The sequence below is a fragment of the Passer domesticus genome, chromosome 2 (assembly GCF_036417665.1).
Source record: "Passer domesticus isolate bPasDom1 chromosome 2, bPasDom1.hap1, whole genome shotgun sequence".
NCBI classification, from domain to species: Eukaryota; Metazoa; Chordata; class Aves; order Passeriformes; family Passeridae; genus Passer; species Passer domesticus.
Genome location: NC_087475.1, coordinates 74,628,739 through 74,655,916, shown reverse-complemented (window position 1 = coordinate 74,655,916; position 27,178 = coordinate 74,628,739). Strand labels below are relative to the sequence as shown.

The following is a 27,178-nucleotide window of genomic DNA, read 5'->3' as shown; positions in this document are numbered from 1 at the left end:
AGCTGAGAAAAAGCCAAGTGGTGCTGCCTGAAGCTGAGCCCATAAAGTAGGTGATGACTGAGCAGTGTGGCCAGCAGGGGTCCAGCTTGCTTGACCCATGGCCCTCGTGCTCCCTCACCCCTTTGTAATTTAGCAAAAAAAGGCAAAGATTTTAGTTAAGCAAAATCCAAGGTGAATTCCATGGTTCTTTAGGGCTTAGGGCTGATGCTGCAGACAAGCCCTGTGGTTTGGCCTCATCTTCCCTAAAAGAAATACTGGTTGTGACAAAACATCCCCTCACAACATCCTCTCCTGAGGAACTTCTGTGTTGTGAACTGCCAGAAGTAAAGCAAACAGCCTGGGACAGAGAGAGAGAACAATCACAGTTTAGACTGGATTGCTTTACAGGCAAAATGTATTTAAGTAAATGTTGCTGAAACAGGTTAAAGATTAAAAAATCCTGGTAATAAGAGCAAAAAATAAAGGATCAGTTTGTAACAACTATTTCAGCTGTTAGTATAAAGTTTGAGCATTAATTCAGCAATCTATTGTGCAGAAGCCTTGTGCTGTGCTCTGATGTAATGCATTCTGAAAAACTAAATTATTGCAATGCATTTTGAGCAAGACATTGATATTGGTGTTTATAAACAGCAGAGTCCACTATAAAAGCAGCTGACATTTTCTTTTTCAGTCAGGCGGTGCTTTATTTAGTCAGTTTTTCTGCTGAAATTATAACTCCACATCACAATGGAGTAGAGAAGATATAAACAAATACTAGAAAAATGACTACTTAGACCTTTTTCTAATGGACACAAATCCTTTCTCAGAGAAAAAGTGAACTTACTAGTGTTACATCTGGTCCTGATATGAAATCTGTTTCTCTTTCTTGAAAGGGAGTCAAAGCCTCTGTTCCACTGAAGTTATAGTGTGGATATGGCTCATATTGTGACTTAATTACCTGGAAGTCTAAATAAGAGTGGAAATGTGAGTAAATATGTAATTTACATCTTTAAAATTACCCTATACATATATCTGCTACAAATCCTTATAACACTACCTTAAAACAACCAAATAAAATCAAAGCTAGAGACAGTTCTATTTGTGCTGCAGAAATGGAGATATAAGCAAATTAAATCTCCTTAAGATGGCACATCTGACAAAGTAGTTTCTGTAATTATAAGACATATCTGATATCAATGCTTTGGGGTTTGAGTCTTTTTTTACTTAATTTCCACTTCATATTGTTCCATAATTTAAAATACAAAATTATTCCTCACAAAATAAGTTTGTTGGTGGATTTTTTTTTCTAGACAGCAGCGAGTCCTAAATTATATCAAACAATTTCATTCATCTCAGTGTAAAGGAAAGGAGAATCTGGGTCTTTACATGATTTTGTTTTGGTTTTTAGACTTGCCTCACTACTTTAATCAGTTGATTATGTTAACACACCTATGCGTTGCATAATGCATAAGTAGATCATACACACTAAGAGCCCCTTGGCTATGTCAAAACACAGAAACTGATCCCCTATCAGCACACAGCTGTCCTACCAGTGTAATTAAAACCAGTTTTAAATCAATTTATTTAGGTCTGTGAAAACCACTGTGAGTGCAAACCTCCATGTGACACACATCTCATTATAATTATCTCTTATCTGTTCACCTTAATCCTGTCATTTACACCCAAGGTCTCGTAAAGCACTGACAATACACAAGGTATTGTGTTAAGGCAGACATCAGGTACAGAAAGATAAACACAAACCTTTGAGCCTCTGCCTCTCCTCAGGATATGCAACAATTACTTAAAGCAAAAGTGTCCTGTCATCATTCAGTTCCAAATTACCAGTTTTACTTTATGTAAAACATGGAAGTCAGCTTGTGGGCTCCCTGTTTCTCACTGCTCCTCTCAACTACTTTCCTTCTCACTCCTACACTATTTTTGGAGTCTTTGTTCTAATGGTTGCACACTTTTTTTTTTTTTAAATTTCAAAAGCCCTTACTGAATGTGGCTCTCAGGCTGTCCCTCCCCTGCTTCACTCATTGTTTTCTGCTTTCATTACAGCATCTGCATTACAGTTGTAGCTGAGAGGACTTTCTATAGCTTATTGCTATGAAGGAACTACTCATCTCTTAATTATAGGCATGCTTGAAGCTTTTAAAGTTAAATAATTCTTCAAGAATTTGCATGTCCATGAAACCATTTTAAGAAACTAATATGATTGTATTAAAAATATTTTTACATTTCTGTTGCATTTTCCAGTTACTCTTTATTAGAAATATCTCAGTACAGGAGTGATCCAATTGACTATACACCAAGGAGTTTAATGGGTTTCTTAACTGGAGGAGGAGGCTGTTACAACATGTTCTGTATATAAAATAAGTAATTTATTTTTATTGCTGGCTGTCACAATGCATTTAACATATACAATTTATGAATAGCTCATTATTTTGATATTGGTCTTCCAAGTCTCTCTATGAGGTAACTAGAATTTACTGAAAATGCATTATCATCCACTTAAAAACCACTTCCATGTTGTAGAGTTGCTCAATTTTTTATGACCTGAAAGTGATTTATCCTTGCAGATTCAAGAAAAACAGCTGGTTTGTATTAAAGATTCACAATACCACACCCATGTATTGATGTGTGGCCTTTGTCAGGTCTTTTATTTTTTCACAAGACATTATTTCTAAATATTGGAAGTGTTGAGTACAAAGAAAGTGCTGCAAAGGACTGCATTTGCAGCCATTGATGAATTGTTTCACTCCAAAAAATACAGTCAAAACCAAAACAAACTTAGTTCTAAAATAATTAAGTGCACACGCAGTAGTGTTGCAATCTTGCTAACAAAGCCCTATGCCAACAATAAAACACAATAAAACCAGTTAAATCCTTAGAGTAATTCAGAAGTATAGATGGGCCTAATGCTTCCTTTTCCTTGTGTATAATGGAATTAATGATATTGTGTGCATAGCCCAAAGTTAAATAAGGAGGAAGAGGTTTGAGACAGAAATAAAATCATTATAGAAGAAAAGCAGAAATTTAGTAAAAATGCCAGACATCTGGGCAACAAACTAGCTTCCTTCCAGCAATTTTAGCCATAACGCTTAGCTAAATAACCCAGAAGCATTAGACACTCACACGGGACTATGATTTTTCATGTTATTTAAACACCAAAAATCAAGGGACAAGCAATTTATGCCTAAACCAAAGCAGACATATGTACTTAGATATTTCCCATAAAAGAGTATTTAAGCACTTCATACCATTTTTCAAGTCTCCCTGTAGCACCAAGTCAGGAGCCTACACTCCACAGGCTCCCTCTGTAGCTGCCAGAGCTGGAAAGGTTCTTCCCCAGAGCAATTTTACAACAGCCAAGATATTAATTGTCCTGCAGAAATCCCAGTTTCTTCCTGCTGACTGCAGAAGAACCTTGAAAAACTCTTCCTGATGTATCTCTGCCAGAGGACTAAAGACAGGTGGAATAAATCTGGCCACTAAGAGTCTGCCATAAGAATCAGGTGTGGCTAAAATCAACAGAAAAAGATTGAGCTGGGCAAAAAAAAGCTGTGGTTTAGTAAAAGCAGAACTGCTACAAATCCCTAAGTCAATAACATTGGCTTAGAGTGGATAGCACTGCAGAGACTGAGGATTTAGGAATCTAGTTTTATCCACTTTGACTTGCTTTGCTGAACACATTTAGTGAATGAAAATGTTCTTACTGCTTTCACACAGTGGCAATTTTGTGCCTCCAGGATGAATACCACAGAGAATTCCCCATATGGTAAAGTGATGCTCACAGTACCTAGCCTGAATTTGATGACAGTGTCTGATGCAACACCAAGCAACTCTGTCTGCAAGGAAAGATAATGATCTGTAATGCTTGCATCCTACAGAGAAATTAGGTCAGAAAGTATTTTACTGTGAATATTCTGCTTCAATTACTTGGCAGTACTTGCAGAAACAGGCTCTTGATCAGGTTTAGGCCCTTCAGTAGAGAAACTAGAAAACTTGCAAAGCATAGTGAGGTTTCTATCAGGCAGACAAAGCTGCCTGAAGAATACAGCATCTTCAGTCTCCCAAGAATAAGCAAAGGAAGTCAACTTGGCCTATAAATATTTTCATAATTATCAAGCAGCTTTCAAGTGGCTTGTAAGAAATGAATTCTAGTCCATCATAATTAACTCTAAAAGACAGCTGCCTTCTGTGTGCTTAGTTTCTTCTGTTCTTCCTTCCCTTTAGTTTTGTCTTCACTTTGATGTTCAGCTTTGTTTTCCCTTGGATCACGGTTTCAGCTGTTTTCAACCTCACAGTGCATCCGTAACTGTGGGACCCAGAAAAGACTGGGGGCAATCAAAAGTAACTGTCTGATTTAAATTGCTGTAATGAGCCTTATTTTACAAGCCTATGCCACAACTATAAAGCAGTGAGGCAGCCAGTAGTGGAACCCAACAGGCCACTCAGAGGAGAATGTACCTCACTTTGCATCGCGCTCCCTAACTTGTACAGCCCTCATCTCCTGGGGGTAAATGCTCCTCACCAGGAGAGGAAGATCTGTTCCTCTAATGCCTGCAGGTTCTTTGTTGGAAAGGAATATATGGGCACCCTACAGAGAAGTGCAAATACACAAAAAAAGATCTTTCTAACTTACCACTGGGGAAAAAAGCTGTGAACAGATTTTCCCGGTCCAACCTTAGATAATTTCAGAACTTCAAATGGTCTAATAAATCATATTCAGGTAAGAGAAATTGAACACATTTTTAGTAGAAATAGAAGAAATAGTTTATATTAGAATAAGTTTTTAGAAAAAGCTTTTAGAGAGAAATATGTATCGGTATAAAGTACAGTCCCAAATTCACTACATAGAAAGCAGGTTAAAATAGAGCATCGAGATCCCTAAATTTATTTTTCCTGAAAATAACCACTGGGTAAAACTCAGCTCTTTTTCTCCAGCTTAGAATTTACACACACTCTGAAAAATAATGTTTTAGTCCTACACAACTTTCTTTTTTAATAAAGTTAGCTCATCATATCCACATCCTTTTCTAAGCTAATTCTTTTCTAGCTATAAGTAACTACTTGTGACCCTTCAAGAATTCTTTTCCTCCTCCTTTTTAAGTAATAAGAGCGAATATGATGATTGATGAATTAGAGTCATCTAATGGACAAGCAAGCATGTAGGACAGGTCCTCACTTCTGGAAGTGACCTCTGTAAGTACATGACCCTGAATTAAAAACAAAAGATGTGCACAAAAGTAAAAAAGTGCGAATAACAAAAGGCAAAGCAGACAGCAGCAGGTTTGTGAACGGCCTTTCACAAGAGCTGGTCCAGAAAACAGTCTTGGGTACCATGAGAGAGCAGAAAGGAGATGAGAGGTGAACAGGATACCAGTGAAAGTTTGGAATACTTCTGTGATCATCCTTGTGGTTGGATACACGATTTTGGGCTCTCAGGCACATGGTGTGACTCGTGGGGTGTGTGTGCAGGGCCAGGAGCTGCACTCTATGATCCTTGTGGGTCCCTTCCCAGTGGCAGCTTTCAAGCAGATCACAGCAAGCCATCCCTGAGCAATAAAACCACCCCCATTTTAGATTTCTGAGTCCATGTATCTTTCCACAGTGCTCGTTTTCCCCTCAGCCTGACACTCAGGTGTAAGCTGCAACATGAGCTGAAACTCGTGTCATGGCTTGACAAATGTGCTTCCCAGGAGCTGGGAATGAGCAGAGAAATCCACTTTTTTCTTTGAGGATCAAGGCAGGATGAGGGGGTGACTCACAGGGAGCTGGCGCTCCCACAGCAAGCCCTGTCTGCTCCAGGCCCAGGGTGTCTGGTGGCTGCCAGGGAGTGACTCTCAATCATCTCGGTCATTTTTTCAAAAATTTTATATTTGTTTAGTATGATATTTCTCTTACTGAATAGTTCTAGAGTTTAAATTAAAGTTGCATCAAGAATATTCAGGAAGGAGAGCATTGGTGAGTATCTTCCCTGTCAGAATATCCAATTACTTAAAGAATAATACAAGAAAACAGTACCTACTGCCAACAAAGTAGATTTTGTCACTGATTTCAATGACAGTTGTAGACATGCAATTAAATCTCCCAATAGATCCATTTTAAAATGGATGTGTATGTCCATTTGTATTTTTATGTAATGTCCATCAGTTTGGCAAGTAAGCACAATCTCTGTTTCTTAAATCAGAGATTACCAGATAAGCAAATAAATCTGTTGATTTCTGGATAGCCTGTGACCTGTTAGATATGGTAGCAGCATGTGTACCACTTTGACTTCCTTTGTCAATAATGTGAAGACCTGAGAGATAACTATCATATTCACACTGTGGATCCAGCCCCAGCTAATGGGAATTTTTAAATGTATCGGAGAAAGAAGAAACTTTATTTCATTTTAATTTATTAATCCTTCTTATCATGTAGCATATTATCCTGTGTTATTTAATTTATCACAGGCAAAAAAACCCTCAAACAAACCAAACCCTAAAGTTTTTTTTTAATTTTAAAATAAACCTCTTATATATGGTTAGTGCTGTTAGATCAGCCAGATGGATAAAATCAGGTAAATAAAAGAGGAGAATGCCTGTACTGATTAATCCAGGAGATACTGTTCCACAAAACCTGTTGCCTTTTATATAACAAAGAATTTCAAAATCCTGGATTGAAGAAGAGGACATAAAGTACAAGAGAAAACACACCCTAGATTTGCTGATGATATTGCAACTTGATTTCAAAGACAAAGACTTTGAAACAGCGATCAAAAAGCTGTGAAAGTAACAGAAAGTCTGCTTGAAAGCAGGCCCAACTACACTCACAAGACAGCTCTTGAAACTACTCTGGCCAGTTGTAAGAGACAGCTCTTGCCAGAGGCCCTCATCCCCATCAGTACTCCAAATTAAAATTTATTACAGAAAGCAATTACATGTAATTTAACATTAAATTAAAATGCAAAGCTAAATCCAGACAAGTTTTAGTCTGACAACATAGGGAGAATACAAGTGTAGGTGCAATATTATACAAATAATGCAGCTGTAACTATAAATATATGGCATTATTCCAGGGAAAAAGAGAGAGGACCCCGTAATAAGTACTGCTTTCACTGAAAATACAGGGGCTGATTTTCCTGCTGTGAGTCAATGCTTGATCCTGGGGAAGTGCCAGGAAAGCTCTCACGGCTCTCAGACCTTGAGATATCAGCCAAGGGAATACCTGCTGGCTCCATGACAGGAGCAAGTGTTCCTGGGAAGTGAAACACTAGTTTTGTAACTCATTATTTGTTTGCTTTGCTTGCTTTCTTTCCCAAAGGAAAATCTGTCTCAGCAACTAGTGAACTACTGATCTTTCACGAATTGATGATTTTTTTTCAAGAAGGGGAAGAGAAGAAACTTTATAGGTTTCAATTCAACTCAATATACAATATTTTGTGTGAAAGGGAGCCTTAGTTTGGTTTCATTCTGTCTTATTTTCAGGCAACCTCTTCTAAGTCTTAGAGCACTATCAGAATATATTTATTTAATTAAGAAAATGCTTATTCCCCATGCAATTAGTGAGTATGGAAAATTTTAACCATTTATTAACTTGGGATAATGTAGTATGGTGATCCACTTCATGTCCAAAATTAATAATATGGTTAATTAACACAGTTTTGCAGTAAAAGCCAAACCATTTTAAGTGAGAAGCCCCAGAAAATGTCTGGATTTTTTCTTATTAAATTGGGTTACTTACGTGACCACTATCATAACATATTTTCTCATTTTCTACAGAAGTAAGAATTTTTCAGGAACAGACCATTTAGTTCTCAGAAATAAGTAGGAGACTACAATCTGATACGATGCAATTTTTCACAGGCCAATTTGAGTTCAGTGGGTGTTGATGTTGCCTCTGTTGCCCTGGAAATGACAGTTCATCATCCACATTCATTGGGCTCTTCATATCTGGGCAGAGGTTGTTAAAATTTTACTTGATGGTGATGAGAAATAAATCTAACTGACAAGGAAATAAATTTCATCTCCATAGCTTTGCCAGTTACACATATAATTTCTAATTTGCTTTAGGGTTTCAGCTACTCTTGACAAATGATGGAGTGGTTCAAGGGCATTGATTGAGGGGACAAATTCTTAAGCTATCAAGTTTTTAGAAACAGGAAACTGCTTAGCTGGATTTAGATGTCCTGTGTCTTAACCCTAAAGATAAGCAAGCTAATTTTTCATTTGTCTACGAACAGTAGGTGCTTTTCCCTTCATTTTTTCATTGGATCAGGTAACCTTCAAGACCTTATCTATTGTTACAAATCTGAATGCACTCAGCAAAAACCCAGTGCTGTTTACTCTAATGAGACCAGAGTCTGGCATTTCTACGTGAACATAATTTGTATTCCCCATCAAAAGTGATTTTTTTAATGGCCTCCTTAACAAGATAATCCATCAAGGAACTGGTGACAACTGCACCCAGTAACCTACTTAACAGATCCAGTTAGACAACAATTACACATTACTGCATGTCATCAAGGCAGGGTGTAACTTGATATTAAATATAGCAGACACATTTGACAGTGGACCACGGCTGCTTGAGAAGGTTGAAGGTGGTGACTTCTGAGCAGAAGAATTGTTTGGCTTTGGGGTAATACTGACTTGGGACTGGAGAAAACATCTACTGCACATGAGGGTAGATCAATCATCACCAGATTCAAGAAAAGGCTTGAGTTTGTGGATGGTACTCAGAGCTGTTTGTTCACGAAGGACTTCCTGAAAATTTTATTTCATTAGATTCACAGGATAGGGATATGATGGTAGAGCAGACCTAGAGGAGACCTCGCTCAAATTGGCATCTTAAGTGAACATGCTGCTTGTTCTGAGTTGGTCGGTTCAAGTTTTACAGGGAAAAGCCAATTTTCCCATGTCTCTCAATTTTGAAATAAAAGATCCAATTGATAGTGTGTGTTTATGTGACTGAGATGAAACTGCAATGAGAGAAATATATTTTATATATATATTTATACTGTATACATCTTGCAAAAGAGTAAAGCAATCACTATGAACAGTTCCAGTGAACAATTCACTACATATACAGTATTATGAATGTTCAGGAAAAAGTCAAAGTTTTTCTGGACCTTTGGGAATATTTTGATTTGAGACAACATTTTATCACAGGGAAATTTGCCATCCCACAAGTAATGAGAATTTGGAAACTATTTCACAAGAAATACTGAGAATTATTCTGCATCTTATCTATGTACTACCTGTATTTAAGTATTGCTAAATATTTACAATTGTTAGAAAGTCATAATCTAAGTGATCTTTAAATGCTTGGTGTTTTTAAAGAGTCAAAAGTTAATTTAGTACAAATCAGGTATTTAAAATTCACACCTACATTTCAGGTTCAGTTACAGGAAGTTTGGGATCAGTCTGACTGTTGGTTACCTTACAGACACAAATAAATCTTTCAGGGAATAGAGGAAATACCAAGGTCTAAATAATATGGAATGGTTGTAGTGTGAAAAGGCATGCTGGAGTTTGTCAGTGAGGGCCAGTCCACATTTAAAGTTCCTTTGTTCCTAAGGAAGAAGAAAGCAGAATTTACTGGCAGAGATGCAGCTTCTATCAGTCACATACATTCCTGACATTTTCCAAATAACTCACCTTGCCAAAAAGCCTAAATAAACTTCAGAACATTTGGTAGAGTGAGCTGAATCTCTTCACTATAGGATTTTGCTTGAGTGCTTATGTCAGAGGTATAATGTCTTCTTGATTCTTCTGTTTCTTATGTTTTGGCAAATAAAATCTTACTGTATAATCAATGCTTTAATTTTCACTGTTTTGAATTATCTAATCCTGGAAATCACTATTGGTGCACAGTAACACAGAATAGTTTGTTCCTGAAATATCCCTTCAGACTTATTTTGCTTATAAAGTTCAGTTCATGCTTTGCCTTCATTACAAAAAACATACCAATGTATCTGTAACAGGCATATTTTTCAAAAAGAGGAACAACTTTTACCTGCAGAGTGGTTTTTGCTTAGTTTGGGACAATAATGTTTCTCTTTTTCATTCATCAAATGAAATGAACTGTGTTGACAAAACTACCTTCTTCTGAGGTAAAAGCTGATAGTCCTGAGCAAAAAAAAAAAAATCATCATCTGGAAGCAAACCGAATTTTCATTCTAACCTATTTTCACTCTGAGAGCAGATTTCCATGTAAAAATCAATAAGATATTCAAATACCTTTCTATTGCAACAGTGAAAAATTTGGTGAGAGTAACACACAAGATGAAATCAGGTGTTGGACTGGCAGGATAATAATGTGGTAGCAACCATTTTAGTTTATCGTGGGTATCAGCTGTGAGATGGCAGATCTCTGCAGCTGGAGTGGTGAAACAGCTTAGCTGGGCATTTTGGGAGACAGAGAATAACTGAAAGCGTGCTACTGTTGACCCAAAAATAGGCAAAATCATCTGCTAATGGTAAATGACCTCTTTGAGTCACATAAGCTCCAGGGGAAGTTGAGTCTGACAAGTACAACTTGCACTGATCGTCTTTCAGACAGGTTCCATCCAGGATAATGTACTTTGTGGGCTTGCAGCAGGGTTTTTATCATGTTTCACATATCCTGTATGGGTACAACCTTCTGGCATTCTGCTGAGCTGACTTGAGTCTCTCCACACTATACTGCAAACTGTGGTACAGAGGGATCCTGACTGATTTTTTAGCGGTGGGAGTGAGATGGGAATATGCCATGCTCATTCACCAGTGGCCTACAGAGTATGTTAGACATATGTATAACTTATTGAATACATTAATATTCTCACTGGCTGCTTAAAATCAATTCCTTTGATGGTTCATAACTGTATTCACAATATTCTACAACTGTCTCATACCTGTAAAGGATATATGCAGCTTGTTGAAAGAGCAGGTCTTGCACTTTCAGTCCAGGCCTGTAATGCCAAATCAATGTATCTCACTTCTGTCAAATCTTCTGTGTACTGCATGACTAGGATATATTGTGATAATGTATATTAGTAAGGTAAATTATTATATGATGCATATTAATATTATAAAAGGAAAGTATAATTAAAATTAATATATAACTTTATAGCCTTACAACACAAAAATATGTGCAAAACTTTGTCAGTTTTATCAAGGGAGACATAAGCACAAATAGCATCAAAAGCGTCAGCACAGAAAGGCTACATTGCCTCTTGGAGACACGCAAGAGCTGGGCTCACCCTCCTGCTATGTTACTAGATAAATGCTTGTTGTGTGACTGAAAAGCAGTTCATAGAATAATGAACATCTGGAGGTCACACAGACCACATCTCCTTGGGGAGAGCAGTTTAGGATTCTTTTTCCCTTATCTAATTGGAATTTCTCATGATGCAGCTTGTGTCTGTTAGGATTTCTGCTGTGTCCCTCTGAGAAGTCTTCTCTTTCTAAGGCTGACCTAACCCTGCTCACTCAGCTTGTCCTCACACACCAAGTGCCAAGTGCCTTTATCACCCTGGTGGTCCATGTCGGGTGTCAATGTATTTCTTATACAGGGGAGTCCAAAACTGAAAATGGGACTCCAGCTGCAGTTTCACAACTGCCAAGCAGCTGGGAAGAAACACCTGTCTTGACCTGCTGGCCACACTCCTGCTTATCTCTGCTCACATGATGGGACTGAATTAAGGGATGTGCTACACATGTTCAAAATTACTTCAAACAAATAGGCAAATAATCCTTTTTCCCTTATTCTCACTGCAAAACCCAGAATTAGTGCCATAACTGTCTGCAGTATAGATTTTCCTATTAACAACTCAACACAGAAGCCTTGTACCCAAAACTCAAGCATTAGTACTCATATAGCCTCATTAAAATCCTATAAAACTTCTCACAGACAAGAAAATTCTAGCCATTAAATCCTGTGAACAATGTTAATATAAAACCTTGCGCTTCATCACCGCCCTTACAGACAAAATTTTTGCAAAACTGCAGTGCTAAAGGAGCTGATAAAATCATAAGTTTATATAATGTTTCTTTTCCTTATTATAGTTTCTTTGCAGGCATCTCAGACGTGCTCCAACAGGTGATGTATGTTTTCCCTGTCAGCTCTCCTCCCTAACTAAATAATTTACTTTGTAATGTAATAAATGTCGGGCGTATGCTTCCCAGCATGGATGCTTGAATCTAACATTCCATCAGACAAGCTTTGATTATAGGCTTTTTTAAATTATGAATCTACAAGGCAGGCCTGGCACAATTCTGTCACGAAACCAGTACATTGGTGATCTTGAGGTAAATGTAAAAAAATACAGTCTCAAATATATATGAAACTATCTCCTTTATGTTCAACAGATTAGGATTTACAAGTTCTCATTTCAAGACAAAATTGAGGTTGGGTATTTCCAAATGTGGGTGCCTAAATATATTAGGACATACATATGATATAAAAGCAGTGTTCACTATATGAAGGTTCACTGTTAAGGTTGAAGAAATCTGAAAATAAAGAACCTTAGATAAAGACTCTGCCTTCCCAACATTTCTGCAAATCAAACCCCTTCTCTGCAGATTCCTGTGATTGAAAACATTGGCCCTGGGCTTTAGGCCATACTATTTCAAACAGATAAACCTGTCTCTGTCATCACTGGTAAATCAGTCCAGTCCTGACAAAAACAGGACAGGTTTTACTCTCTATTTAAAAACTGAAATTACTATAGCAAAATTTAGCACTGTAGTGGTAGCAGTTTTCCAAAATTACCACCAACAAGAGATTTTTATACCTTTGAACAGTTGCTGTTCAAGAACTACCACAGAATAAAACAAAGTCCAGTCTATGTAAGCAATTTAAAAATTCTATTTAATGTATGTATTACACTTCACATGCAAAACCAGGTTTTATTCAATATTTAGCATTTCCTGTAACACACCAGGCTGATGGCTATCATCCTCTCAGCAAACTTAAAATAGATCTGATATCTTTTCTGGCCTGGTGGAGCACTTGTTATGATTGTTCTTCCTTACAATTTAAATTGCATACAGTAGCACCAACGGAAAGAAGAGAGACTTTGCCTTACCTTCTTTTACCTTTGGAAGAGCAATAGTTATAAACTGAACCAGATTCTCTCACATTACTATGGACTTTATAGTAAAAGTTCCACCATCTCTCTACTAACTTTTACATTACAGCAAGAAGATGGGTGCAGTCATATTTTTCAGAATATTTCTTGTCTGTGAGCTATAAAAGCATCTGTAAGGCACTCTGTTGACAAACTAGTCTTTGCTTTGAAATGATGCTTACTACAAAAGTAAGGACTTTTTTGGCAGAGAAGAATTAAGAATAGTATCTTTCCCTTTTTATGAGGAAAGAAAGGAGGGATAAAATATTCACATGTATTTATATTAATAATTTAAATTTTATCTGATTCTTCTTTCAGTTTGAAATACTTCTGTTTCAAGCTAGGCAAGTTTTCCTACATAGGTATTTCCAAAGAACCATGAAGTATGTGTCACAACTCCCCTATTCTCTTCCATTTTAAAAAATACAAATGAATCACTTTTGGACTCTTGGTTTGAAATATGCGGAAAACTTTGTTGTTCAACCATCTTTTATGCTTACTTGCCTCTGCTGAGAGCACCACCTCCACAAACACCAGTAAATATAAAAAGCACATGGCATAATGGGTAGTTTCCCAAAATAAGATCATGTAATACAGTAAAAATGACCATACACATGGAACAAAAGGAGAGCACACGCTCAGTCTAAAGTGTCAGCTTCAGCAGTGGAAACCTGTTCCTGAACTTCGATGTAGAAAATTTTACGTCAGATGAGTTGAACACATATCTATTTATAGCCTGAAGTTCTAGGACTGGTTTTCATGCTAAATAAAAACGCAACCACTATAAATGTGAGTGTTAGAATCAGAACAAAGAGGATTATGGGTTAAGAGCAACATGATACATGTTTTTTTTCTTAACTGGCATAATGTAATAAATGACTGATGGACAGTTGCATTAACCTCTTTAGAAAGCCAAAGTTCTTTCCATACTTAGCATACTGCCTTCTTCCTGTTCTAATGCAGAAATTTTATGTAATTTCCAGTGCAGAACCAAGAATGAAGCCTGCATGATGTGTAGAGCACTAAATTTTGTGAACCAAATCAATCAGACAAGTCCACTGTCTTGAAGACAACTCCATTCTTTTTAGTGTAGGGAGAATTTGGTATCCATGAAAGCTTTTACTTTACTGTAGTGAGTCAGGACCTGCTCAAGCCGGCTGCATTAGCCAAGATGAAAACACAGAAATGGGTGCGTGTGGGCACTGGTCTTGGTATTGGTGTCTCCTTCCAGGACTATTTATGCATTTTGAAGTGGACAAACTTGGGTAAAAATCAACAGAGGTATTTGGAGTTGCATCCAGGACTAGGATTCTTCTTCTACCCCATCCAAAGGCAGACTTTATCACAAAGGTATGACCAGATCCTTCTGCCCTTGTGCATTTTGCATTGCTAGCTTCATGGCTGTACATGAACTTCAGCAGAAGACCTGAAAACCTCTTGTCCAGTCTGGAGCTAAGGCACTCTCTGGAAAAAATGGCTTTGAATTAAAAGGAGGACAACCAGCTTCCCAATTGTTTTACATGGATCCTAACTCCTAGACTATTACACAAGAATTAAACCAAGGTGGTCTAAAACTCTGTAACAAATTTCAGATTTCACGCAGTCCAGAATACTGTGGAAAGGTATTGTTGAACTAAGACACCAGAGTTTCCATGGCCTGAAATTCCTAAGTCCTTCTGTGGATCTGTGCCTACATTTACAGACAGTCATATGCAGGGAACAGGTCTTCACAGTGGTGACTTGGCACCCAAAGCACTGTGGTTGTGATACCTACAGAGTCTGTTTTAAAGTAGCATTTAATTCTGGTGATTCACAGCCATGATGATTATAAACTTATTTCTCTAATCTCTCCCTCTGCTCTCCATTTCCCTCTAAAATTGGTGTTACATCATGTTGTCTGTCACCCGTCATAAACCACAAAATAATCTGAAAGCATGACCAGATCTGATACCTGTAAATCTCAAATATTCATTTTCTTTGTCTACTTCAAAAAATTTTTTGTATACAAGAAAAAATCTAACATTGAGGTAAACTTCATGAAGAAATCATAACACTGTTTCAACGTATCACAAATGCTCCTTTAGAAAAACTTGCACTGACTCATGGCAAGATCTTTTGTGGTGACTAGTTCCTCACAAAACTTCAGTAAACAGGTGCCATCTGGAACATGAGCAGCTCTGTGCTCTGCTTCCTGATGATGCAGTACATCAAACAAATCCCCCAGACACTCCTCACTGCAGGCTCAGTGTCTGTCTGGTGGTGGTCATGGAGCCAAAACTGTGAGAACCAACATTGTAGATCAGAATGAGCAGGAAAAAGGGTATGAAAATACAAGAAGAATACATAACTAAGAATGCCTGCTACTGCATAAGAGGCTTAGATTTCACAGCTTAATTCCTATTCTTGCATTTTAAGTGGGTAATTTTCTCCTTCCAGTACAGTTATAGATCTTCCCTTAAAGGCTTTTTCCTGTGGCAACTGCACACTGAGTCCCTGTCATCAGGCTGAGGTACAAGTTCCATTCCATCCCGTATTTCAGGTTTGCTGGCTTGGCGTTCGGCATATTTCTGAAATATGTAAACAACATTTAAGAATGCTGTAAGCATCAACATATAATTCATGAAGCAGAATTTTCCTCCTCCCTTCCATTAGAAGCCTACCTTTATCCAGGTATATGGATATGTCATTGTTCACAACCTCTGCACAAGGTGTCTTTGTAACACGTCTACTAATGGGCTACACTGCCTCTGAAAACCTCCTTTCATGTTTCTGCCTATTCTTATGGTAACTTGAATATTGTCATCATTTGTGCCTAATCACTTCATGCAGATAGCATAAAAATGTCATTTTTGTGCACTGAAGTGTTCCAAACTTTGTGCTAACCTGTGGCTGGTGAAGCTGATATCCAACTGCACAGCAGTACAGGAAAAAGATACTTTCAGAGAAGAGAAATTTCATTCACTAGGGATTTGCATTTTCTAAGGAAGAAACGACTACTGGGTCTGCTTCATCCCTTACACTCTACTAGTCACACTTCTGGAACTTCTTTTCCATATATTCATTGTTTTGTAGTGGAGTAGCTCATAATGTAAGTGTGAGAAGTGTGAAGGGAAAAAGGAAGAAAACTGGACATACAGATTATCTCTTACAGAGATCTATTGGAAACCAAATACCAAGTGACAATGAAAACAGGGCTGACTGAGGATGGGGGCAAAAAAAAAATCCTGATTCTGTTAAATAACTACTACATAGGTAGCTTCTTTAATGAAGAAGCAGGGCTTAGCAAAGCTTTCACATTGCTCTCCTATGAATAATATATACCATGTGTGCTATTGATTTAAGTAAGGACTGAATATGAAATTTGTAGCAACACTAGCAGCTGGGGGGGAAAGTAATAAAGTGATCCATTATACTCACCTGGAGCACTTTATAATAGTAGCAGTAAAACCTGTGAGGCTGAAGTAATTTTCTTGCCATTAGTTGTCCTTCTTTAGCAATTTTTCTTGCTTCCTCATCATTTTGCTGGCAAATTCAGATGAAACAAATGAGTAACAGAGCAATCAGTAAGTTACCCAAAGCCTGACTAGCATTAGAAGTTTTATTAAATGCACTATTCAAATCTGCAAAATTAACTGCAATTACTGGTAGATTGCAAAGGCATGATTAAAATTGCAGATTTGTTTAAAAATGCTGGATTGCTTTTATTGCCACTACTGCTACCTTAGGGCTATCAATAACAACTTTCATGAGTAACTTTGGTACAATTTTGAAAACTCAGTTGATTACTGTCCTACCATTTTGTCCAAGCCACAAGCCTCTTCAAAATCAGTTCTAATACCTCCCAGACCTACTTAGTTTTATGGAGGACAAAACCACAGCTCTTGTCCTGTCCAATACAATGGAATTCAATGTCTTCTTTTTAAAAATAACTGCATGAATTCATGTACTTATTCTCAAGCTTTTTAAGTCTATGTTTCAAAGCTTTTGGTATCCTCCTCTGATTCCTTAGGTAGAATTACAGTACTCTCAGAAGATAAAATCCTCCTGTGCTTTTTTAACCTTAACAGCACTTTGACTTAAAGCACAAATGGTGTTTTCAATCACAGAATTGTATCTGTTTGCTTGCAGGATCTCAGCCTCTCAGTCTGAGCATGTTAAAAGAAAGCAGCAATTTTTTGTACATTCAAACAGAACATGCAGTAAATTCTGCTGAAGTCAGGGCCTAAAAAAAGCTATAGCATTAATTAAGTAGTATCTAAGAATCTGGTTGTTTCTTTCACAATTACTTTAGTCAGTATGCTAAGGCTCTGACTCATGAACTCTTCTGCCCATACTTAAAATGAACACTTAAGTACTGGCTAAATAGAGATGGTTATTTCAAAGAAAGCCTTCCCATTTTATACCAACAACAAAATGTACTTCCTTTATTCCAGGATCTCAATAGAGTTCATGCAATATATCTATCTATATATGTGTGTGTAAATACAAAAGAAGAGATATTAAGATAAATTGTTTACTTGTTTGTTCATCACTTTGAACTTGAATCAATAATGAACTTACCTTAGCCCATTTTATTTTCTCTAGCAAGTCCTCTAAGTTTCTCTTAACTGGAACATAATGTTTCCAAGGTTTTAATCCAATATAAAAGTGTTCATAGTACTGGGAATCTTGCTTCAACACCAGGCTGTCCCCCAGCAGGAGGTATGGAAACCTGTAAGCTGCTACAGTGCCATCTACATTCACTTGGTATTTGTACTACAGCGTGAAGAGAGAGGAAAAGAGGTGAAATGTTTTGTATCAGAATGGGAACAATGACTGTATAAATTACTATTTTAACAGGCAAGAAGTAATCATGTCTATTCATTTTCAAACTCCTTTCAGCGTTAAGCACATGTAGTTTCATGGTCTTCTGGATAACATAATGGAAAAAGGATTTGTTTCCAACACAGGGTTGACAGTTAAGAACCTTTGTGTCACATAAGACGCCTGATGGGTGTTCTATTGAAGTGTCATGGGACAGAGAAAGGGCTACAGCAGGGAAGGAAATAAAACTAATCTATACTTCAATTCAAACAGAGTAAATTTATTCTGACTTAACATTATTATACATAATAACCTGAAACATATTATTATATAAAATAAGCTGAAACATTATACTAGAAATAACCATGAATGTACTGCTTTGGCAGATGTTCTTGGCTGCTACAGCATTTCTGAAATACTGAACTTCAGAACTGAATTTCAATTGCTATATATTATAATGGCTTTATACAGGACTCTGTCCTCTTTATTTTTTATATCTTTCCTGCAGTAGAATCTGTATGTTAAAGTACAATAAAAACACTCATCTGTTTTTCTAATTTGTTACTACAAAGACTCTGACATCCATAGTGTACTTGCAATGGATATAAGTTGTGTCCATTGTTTTCATATTTACCCCAAATCAAAGAAACCCTGACGGTGAGAAATCCAATTTCTCAGCCTATTAAAACACAAAAATAAGCCAAGGTGTCTCTCTAAAGGTCTTTCTTCGCTTTCTCTACAAGTGTGTCACACCAGGACATTGATTACAGATGGTTTATTTACTCCGCATGGACCTGTGCTCTTACAGCAGCATAATTGTTTTGTTTACTGAAAAGAATTAATAAAAGCAAGCTTTGTCTTTTGAGTTGGTAAGAACTTGACAACTAAATTAATCCAAAACTATAATTTGATTGCTACCTTAAAGAAGTCAAAGAAGCCCATCAGCTGAGCCTTCCCCAGCTCTTTTTCTTTTTCTCTGAAGAAGAAATATCCAGTTATTCCAGCATCTAGTAGTTCTGGATTTTCCTTGGATAACTTGACAAGATGGAGACGTTCTTCTCGGCTGTCTCGACCTCTGAATAAAGCCCGCTCAGTTTTGTTTTCCCAGAAGGGGCCTATGAGCAGTGAGTGATAAGGCAAAAGCAAACAGCAGTGAAATGTTCAGGATCTGTTCAAGGCAAATAAGGAACTTGGTTTGACAGTGGCATTACACTTGGAGACATGGTAGGACAGGCATGATTTCCCATAACCACTTATTAATCACAGGGTTAAACTCCCAATTCTGGTTTGAATTTTGGGATGAGAAACTCATACAAGGAAAATTGGAGAATTGCTTTTCCACTTAACAATTTTGTATTTCAATAACTTCAACTATCTTCAAAGCTACCTAAGGGATTATAATAAAATACATAAGGAAAATACTAATAATTAAAGCAATTCTCTATCCATAAAGCATGCCACAATAACCTAATTTCTTTAATAAAATCCATCTCTGTTACCTAGCAATTTAGTAGGTCCTTGAAGAACCACTTAACGATGCCTTAAAAAGAAAATAAATGGCTATGTTGTGTCCTCTAAACACTTAGCAACAGTCTGAAAGACTTAATCTCTGCTTACTGCATTGACCATGCCCTTCCTCACCTTTCTTCTTTCTGTTAAAAATTTCCCTAAAGGACCTACTAAATGGAGTAGTCTCTTACTGTCTCCTAACTGGAAAAGCAGCTCTACTAAATCAGTAAACACATAATGCCTCTAACTGATCATTTAATTGAAATATTTAATTTAAAAACTAATAAAGAAAAGAGGAACTGAGAACTAATTAAATAAAGATAAATAACTTTCCACTCTAGTTTTACTCCTTAGGTATTGCTTATGCCATTTGTTTGATCCCTGAGTATTCTTTAATTTCCTAAGGAAGAGGAAGACACCTGTAAAGCTGACTCCTCTTCCAAAGCCAGAAAAGCAATTCAAGAGGTCTCACTCTGAAGTATTTTTTTCATATAGGCAATTTTTTCTAATTTGAAAAGGCTGCAGCATAGTATCAGCTTACTTCTTTTAGGATTCAAATTTTTTTTTTGTAAACAGAACACTGGGCCACAACACAGTCAGGAAACTGGTTAGTTTGATTAGAAGAAACATATTTGAGCCCTTTACTGAGAAGAAAGGACTTTTAATTACATTTAGTAATTCTTTTGCCAGGTCACAGTAGGCATCTTCTGGATACCTTTAATGTAAAATTCACATTTATTGCAAACTGGACTTCTTAAATTTTGGTTCTAAACGATACACCTGCTTAGTGGCAGTGTTGAAAAGTGTTTGCAATCTGTAAAGACTAAGCTGCTTGTATTCAGAGACTTCCCAGGGCACTTTTAACTGAAGACTTCAACACGTTATTTGAATGCAACTTGCTTCTTCTACGGAAATCACAAATTCTTTTTAAATGCAGTCTCTAATTCACCTGTATTTCCTTGAATGGAAAGGAGATCATTGGTGACTCCACGCAGGGTTTCCAGAGTCGAGTGGGTTACATCATACGTCGGCAGGATGATATCTCTGGAATCCACAGAGCCACACCAGGAGATGACAGGTACAGGCCCAGGGGTGTCATTAGCTTTCCGATGCTCAACTGGCCAGTCTCCAACATTGAGATAAAACTCCACATCAGGAAGACGAACCTAGATGTGTACCCAATGAAAGGATAGTAACACAGAGAAGCTGTCTGTCACTCTTACATCTATTCCTCAGTTCTGCCATGTCACGCAGACTCAGTACACCTACTGGATAGTTCACAGATTTAGCTGTGCTTAAAGCATGAATTCCAAGCTTCTGCCCTGCAAGCAAGTTTGAAAGGAACACCCAGAGGCCACGAAACAGCTCCCAGTTGGGCCTTAGCCCTTGGAGCTTTCCAAGCATTTTTATTACTGCCAGGACCCCCATGCATTACTCCTAACACCCAGTGTTGTCTTGATGGAATGTCAAATCTTACTCCAGGAATTATACCTGTGAAGATACAACAACAACTGCAGTACTGCCATATTTAAATATGTTGAACCTGGACAAGAGACGACTGAGAGGGGATCTTGTCAATGCTTACAAATATCTTAAGAGCAGCTGTCAAGAGGATTAGGCCAGAATCTTTCCAATGGTGCTCAGCAACAGGACAAGGGGAAACAGGCGTATACCTAAACACAGGAAGTGCCATCTGAATATTACGGAAAACTTCCTTACTGTGAGGATGATGGGGCCATGAAACAGACTGCCCGGACAGGCTGTGGATATTCAAAACCCACCCCGGAGATGATCCTGTGCAACCAGTTCTGGGGGAACTTGCTTTGGCAGGGGAATTGGACTAGATGTTCTCCAGAGGTCCCTTCCCACCCCAACCAGTCTGTGGTTCTGTGATATTGCCTCAATAGTCTGACATGATCCAAACCGATACCTTCCTGGCCAGTGACAGGAGCATTTCATCGGAGAACATCTTGAAGTCTGTGTACTTCCCTAAGGAGCGCCGGTAGATGTGATTATCCAGGATAGTGTAATGGACAATAGCACCTCTTGTTTGGCTGAACTTTGCTGGGATTTCCTTAAACATTCGCTGCAGGTCAATGGTGGGAAATGAAATGAAGTCTTTTGTAATCTGAGGCTCTTGGGATGGACAGGACATCATGTTCTGCCAGACCTCAGGGTCTTCTACAGGACAGTCACAGTATTCATGATAAACTGGTTCTGTGGAAAACAAAGCACCCAGTGTCTGTATTCATGATTCTACAGTACACATAATTTATACATTACAGTGGCTTGGCATTTTTATACCATGTTTTCTACAGTTTTCCTGAGAAAACATCCTTCCTACAATTTCTGGAATTCTGCAGTGCAACTGAGAAAACAGCAACATTCTTCTCTTTTCAGAAATGCAAGACTTTGTATTATCAGGGTGAAATTATTCTGCTAAATGAAGCTCCATTTCTGTGAACCTGCCACGCACATGGAGATTCAGAACTTGAGCCATCCACAGCTACCACAGCTCAGGTACTGCAGTTTCAAATATATCCTAATTCAGAACTTTGATACATTACATTATATCAAGAAATACCCTTACCTTTCAAAATATAAGGTGATTGAGCCACATGCTGATCACCATAAAGTATCTCAATTTTTAAGCCTTTTGTGACACTTGCATACATCCGATACCGCATAAGGAATGTACCATCATTTCTATCCAAAGGCCGAGGCGTGTAAATTCTGGTGACTTCTTTTGGAGAAAGTGCTTTAATTACCACTTTAAACTGTGTTTTTCCTGGCAAGAGGAAAATAAAACCAGACAAAATCACTTAAGCTATTAGTATTGCATCTAGTACATACAGATAAGGAGCAAACACCACTGAATTAAGACCACAGAATTTAATTTATTTTTCACAACAATTCACTTCAATTGTTTTATCATACCAAATTGGTAAAACTAGTTTCCAGTGATTAAATATCATGCTACCAAATATTCTTAGTCACTGCACACCTCTAAATGGAAAACCTGCAGGTGTAGAAAAAAAGTTAAATATTTTATTATAAGACAGAAGGAAAGGCTAACAGTATTTTGAAGCTAAGATTAGGTTTTATTCTAAGTTTTCAAGTTAGTGCTCTGAGGAACAATAATTTTCTCTAGAGTAAGAAAGACAGGAAACCAAGTTAAAGTAACAGGAGAAAAGAATACTTGCCAGCTTGTGGAAAGGCAGTTGCAGCATGCAGGAGTCACATACAAATTGTTCAGCTTTGGGCTGCTGCTGACTGTCTTGCACATTTAAAGTCTCAGCTACTGAAAAGCAGGGATAAGAGAATGATAGTAGAGATGTTCCCTGGACATCTGTCTGACCTGTGCTTAAAGATCACCAGCATTTCATCATTAATGCACTAAGATATGGAATAATTTATGGACAATATGAGTATGCATAAAGATAAATCTGTTAAGAGTCTTTAGTTCTATCACAAGTGGTCATTGTCAACTTTATTAATTAAAAAAAAGGAGGGGGACAAATTATTCATTGTGACAGTCTAAGCATTGTCAACCAAACAAATACAATGAATGCTACCACTACGTAGTATACAAAAATAAATGAAACTGAAAAAATCCAGATAAAATCAAGATGTTACTAAAATCTGAATATGTCCCAACAGCACTAAATGGCTGAGATGTCAAAGTTAATTCTGTATTTTGCATCCACAGATAAATGCACAGATATGGTAAGTACCAGTCTTTTAATGATTAATCAAGTCTTCCTTAGATCACTGGGTCCTGAAATTGGATTCAAGTCAAATGCCGTGCAAGAATATTCAGATTAAATGACTCTCCCAAAGGAATGAACATCTCTGCCTCTAAAGGTCACTGCAAGTCACAACCATCATTTAAAACCTGCTTCAAAGTAGCTGACTTCAACCAAGTACCCTCTCCCCATGACTATCCCCTAGTATTATTTGGATGAAGTATTCACATCCAGAGTATGTCATGAGGTTCACAAAGAAAACTGTTTCCTGTTGGTATCACATCTTTGTCTCCTTGTACCCATTTTATTAAAAAGCATTTTTACTAGTATAGTGATTTCTCACTGAAGAAAAGTAAGTTTTCAGCTGTCATAAAAATGAGTGAATATTGTGAAATCAGAAGTCAAATATTATTGAATTTTATATCCTTGTCCTCACCTACAGGAAGTAATTAAGTGGGTTTTTTATCCTGCTGGTTATGTACGTCCTGCTCTAGACATGAGGAGCCCTTGATCTACCCAAAGAACATGCTGGGCTTAGTTGGTGGCACTTTAGGCATAGGAATCATTTGATAAGGGAAGTGACTGATAACAAAGCTCTCTGGGAAAAAGCTAACTCCACTGAAAGTGAAGGGGAAGAAAAATGAGACTGAGTATCTCATCTAAGTACAAACAATTCATTGGAGAAAACAGACTTATTTTTTGTAATTTACAACATTCATTGTGTAATAGGGCCAAGGCCTCTACTGTATACTTAATCATGACAGCTTTTTGCTGACTTTTGTTTTTTATTTGGAGGAAGTTACCATGGTACTTTCACTCATGTTTTTTTGTTTCTCTCAATCCAATGGAATTACAAAAGAAAAATGCATCCTTGTTGAATCAGCACCGCTAGTACTTCTCTGCTACCCTGAAAACAAGTCTGGAACAACTTTTTAAGTACAAAATAATTTCCCAGTACTGAAAGACACTAAAATATAGACACAGTCAAAATGGGATACTTTAAGAAATCCAGATAATGACACCTGCTTTACGCATTTTTTTTCTTCTGTGCAGCTTGCAAAAGAGGTACACCACACATAGAGGAACAAGTGACAAAATGGAGGGAAAGAAAGAAAAAGTAACAAAATAATGAATTTAGGCTAATTGCTAGAGAAGAACAAAAAAATCCCTATTTCTGACATGTATGTGGAAGAGAAATTAAAAGATCTGAAAAGAAGATTTTTTTGATTCAACTGTTTTACCAGAATTGTTTGCTGGTTACTTTCACAGATGGAAATCACAAAATTGACGGACTCACTAAAGGGACACATGAATTATTAGCCTATACTTTCAGAGAGCTGGATGCAACAACATATGTCCAATAACAAACACATACAGGTCTTGTGTGTGACCATCAGAAAAGCCCAGGGATCATGGTAACCAAAGATCCAAAGGGAGGCCCTGCAGTGCCCAGGTATGAAAGTGAACTGAAATGTACAACTCTGTTTGCAGCACTGGAATGAGAGCTGGAAGAAGCATGCCCTGCTCTCTGAAAGCATTTGGTGAAATCTGCAAGGATAACTGGGAGGCCTTGAAAAAATATTTAGCACAGTATAATCTGAACAACAGTTAACAGCTGATTTTATCACAGTCAATAGTATATAAAGACATGGTTGGCAGTTGTTAAACCTAGGATAAAACCTAGCAGAAAAGACGGATAAGACTTATCCAAGTAGCCAAAGGAAAAAAAAATATGCAGTTTACACTAAAAGAAAATTCTGTATTTTCAGCAGGGATTTTCCTAATCTTTGAAATAATTTTCCAGGGAAAGAATGAATTCTGCATCATTCGACATCTTCCTACAAAAGCAGGTCAAACAGTTACAGCCTCTGGGTTGCAATTCCAGTGTAATGTGTAATGGAGCACACCAATTCTGGTGAACAGACTAGATATTCAGAAAACAATTCTGGATTTTAAATCTACTAATTATGCTATACAAGTTTTATAATGGATCCCAGTAAGTCCTGACTCACTTGACTGAAATTCTAATGCACACAAAAACCAATTTAATAGATTTGGACACATTTCACAAATGTGATGCCTTAACTGTAGCTCTGCTGCTCTGATCACAGTGTTTCTGTTTTGCAATGGGGGTGATAATATCAATTTTTTGCTATCTCAACAGGTATATTTTGAGTTGTTTTTAGTTTATGTTGGAGTGGTGCCTGAATGAATATTGTTAATTGCAGTTCTCAATGACATTTTACAGATTTGAACATTTTAAATCATTACAGAATGGAAGTTTATAGCCAGGGTCTCTATGAATACTTTAAACAGTGCTCATGCACTGGAACATGATGAACTCTACCACTAATTTTTTTAAGGATCCTTGGCGCCCTCCTAAACAATTCCTGGCATGGGACAGCAGATAGCACAGGCCAAGGCAGCAGCTCTTCCCTGCTGGTAGCACGCATGCTCTGTCTTTGACTGGAGGCCACAGCAGGTCATGGATGAATGGAGATCACTCCATGCCAGATGGCACTGGGACTTGGAAACTTTCCTGAGACACTGAATTTATTAACATAAATACGAACACACACAAACACACTGCAATCAAAACTAGGTTCTCAGTACCCATGTCCTCCCAGTTTATCTTGGAGGACTTACACTAGCATGAGAATCCAATTGAACTTCACATCTTTCCACCTTTAGTAACCTGTTGTTTGAACCCAGGGCTCCCCCTGTGCAGCTGCCGTCAGCCCCCATCCCACTGGCAGTGAGCATGCAGTCACATTCTGGACTGCAATTACCAAACTGCACTGACATCCCGCACCAAGCTGCAGATGCAGAAAGCCCAGACATGAAATATCTGAAGTATCCACGCTCCTGTCAGACTGAAGACATACCCTGTATAACATATGGCTACTCCTTAATTCTGCAAGCAGCAGCTTTCTAACTATCAAGACATGAAGAGGCCATGCATACCTGGTATGCCCCCTCAGTACCATCTACACAGCAAATTAAGTAGCTTCTACCCTATGTAAATTAGCAACACAAGATTTCTTCTGGGGCTATTTCAGAGTTATCTTCATTATGGAATCTCTGACACAAAAGTAATTTTTATTCCGAATTTAAACTATTAACACAGAGCGTGTGGAGTTAACTTTGCAGCAGCAAACAGCTGACTGGCATCATACCACTGGCCTGCAAGAATAAACCCAACTCCCACCCTTAGGAGAAGTGTTACAGGATGGTTTGTGCTTAGCAAACAACAAATGAAAATTACTCCTTAACGGAACAGCAGCAGGATAACAGAGCCCAGAGGGCTCTGCTGACTGAGACAGAAATTTTAAGCAACTGGTGTGTGTGCGGCATTAAAAATAATTACGTTACCGCTTCCCAGCAGTGTACTGGGATTTTACGTCCACTAGTTCCCGGAACACTGGTTCTTTCTGGGCTTACGGTTCTTTGCTGCAAATTCCATACTGTTTAGAGCAGAGGAGGCACTGGGCAGCACCAGAAGAAAGGAGGCTCTGACCATGTGCTTCTCTCGCCATCCTGCGCGTCCCGGGCGCTGCGGGACCGGGCGCGGGGGCAGCCCGGGAGCAGCGATGGCACAGCCACCGCACAGAACGGGGAAAGGAAGGAAGGAAGCAAGGAGGAGGGGAAGAGGGGAAGGGCTGGGCACCTCCAGCCAGGTTCTGCGGCGAAACCGCAGCCCGGGGCAGGACTTCCATTCCGCGCCGCTGCCCGCGCCGGAGCACACGAACGGTACCTGGCGGGGAGCGGGAGAAGTTGCGTCCGGCCGCGCTGACCGCCTGGATGTAGAAGTACCGCACGGGCACGGTGAGCCCCGCTTCCAGCCCGGGGCCCCACGCCAGGCTCCGCTCGGCGCTGACGGGCTCCGCGGGCTCCGCAGACTCCGCCGGCCGCAGCAGCAGCCCCGCGGCGCCCAGCAGCAGCAGCACCGGCAGCGGCAGCAGCCCTCGGCCCCCCATCGCCCCGCGGCCCCCCATGGCCCCTCAGCGCCCACCGCAGCCGCTCGGAGGGCTCCGGGGCCTCCTCG

General features: G+C 38.4%; 1 protein-coding gene across 4 annotated transcripts; it reads right to left on the bottom strand.

The window, feature by feature from the left end:
• Positions 1–107: 107 nt before the first annotated feature.
• POGLUT3 (protein O-glucosyltransferase 3) lies at positions 108–27,178 on the bottom strand. 4 transcript variants are annotated; one of them, XM_064409361.1, is made up of 10 exons: positions 26,888–27,178; positions 21,978–22,175; positions 21,318–21,604; positions 20,337–20,553; positions 18,797–18,993; positions 17,636–17,830; positions 16,493–16,597; positions 3,243–15,642; positions 824–945; positions 108–337 (listed from the first exon to the last, which is right to left on the bottom strand). In XM_064409361.1, exons 1-8 carry the CDS (start codon positions 27,126–27,128, stop codon positions 15,517–15,519), a joined length of 1,566 nt encoding a protein of 521 aa, XP_064265431.1. In that variant the 5' UTR covers positions 27,129–27,178; the 3' UTR covers positions 108–337; positions 824–945; positions 3,243–15,516. The 4 variants fall into 4 exon arrangements, with proteins under 4 accessions (XP_064265431.1, XP_064265434.1, XP_064265432.1 ...); XM_064409364.1 differs by lacking the exons at positions 108–337; positions 824–945 and adding an exon at positions 22,591–22,685 and having other exon boundaries at positions 12,792–15,642; positions 26,888–27,019; XM_064409362.1 differs by lacking the exons at positions 108–337; positions 824–945 and adding an exon at positions 22,591–22,688 and having other exon boundaries at positions 12,792–15,642; positions 26,888–27,016.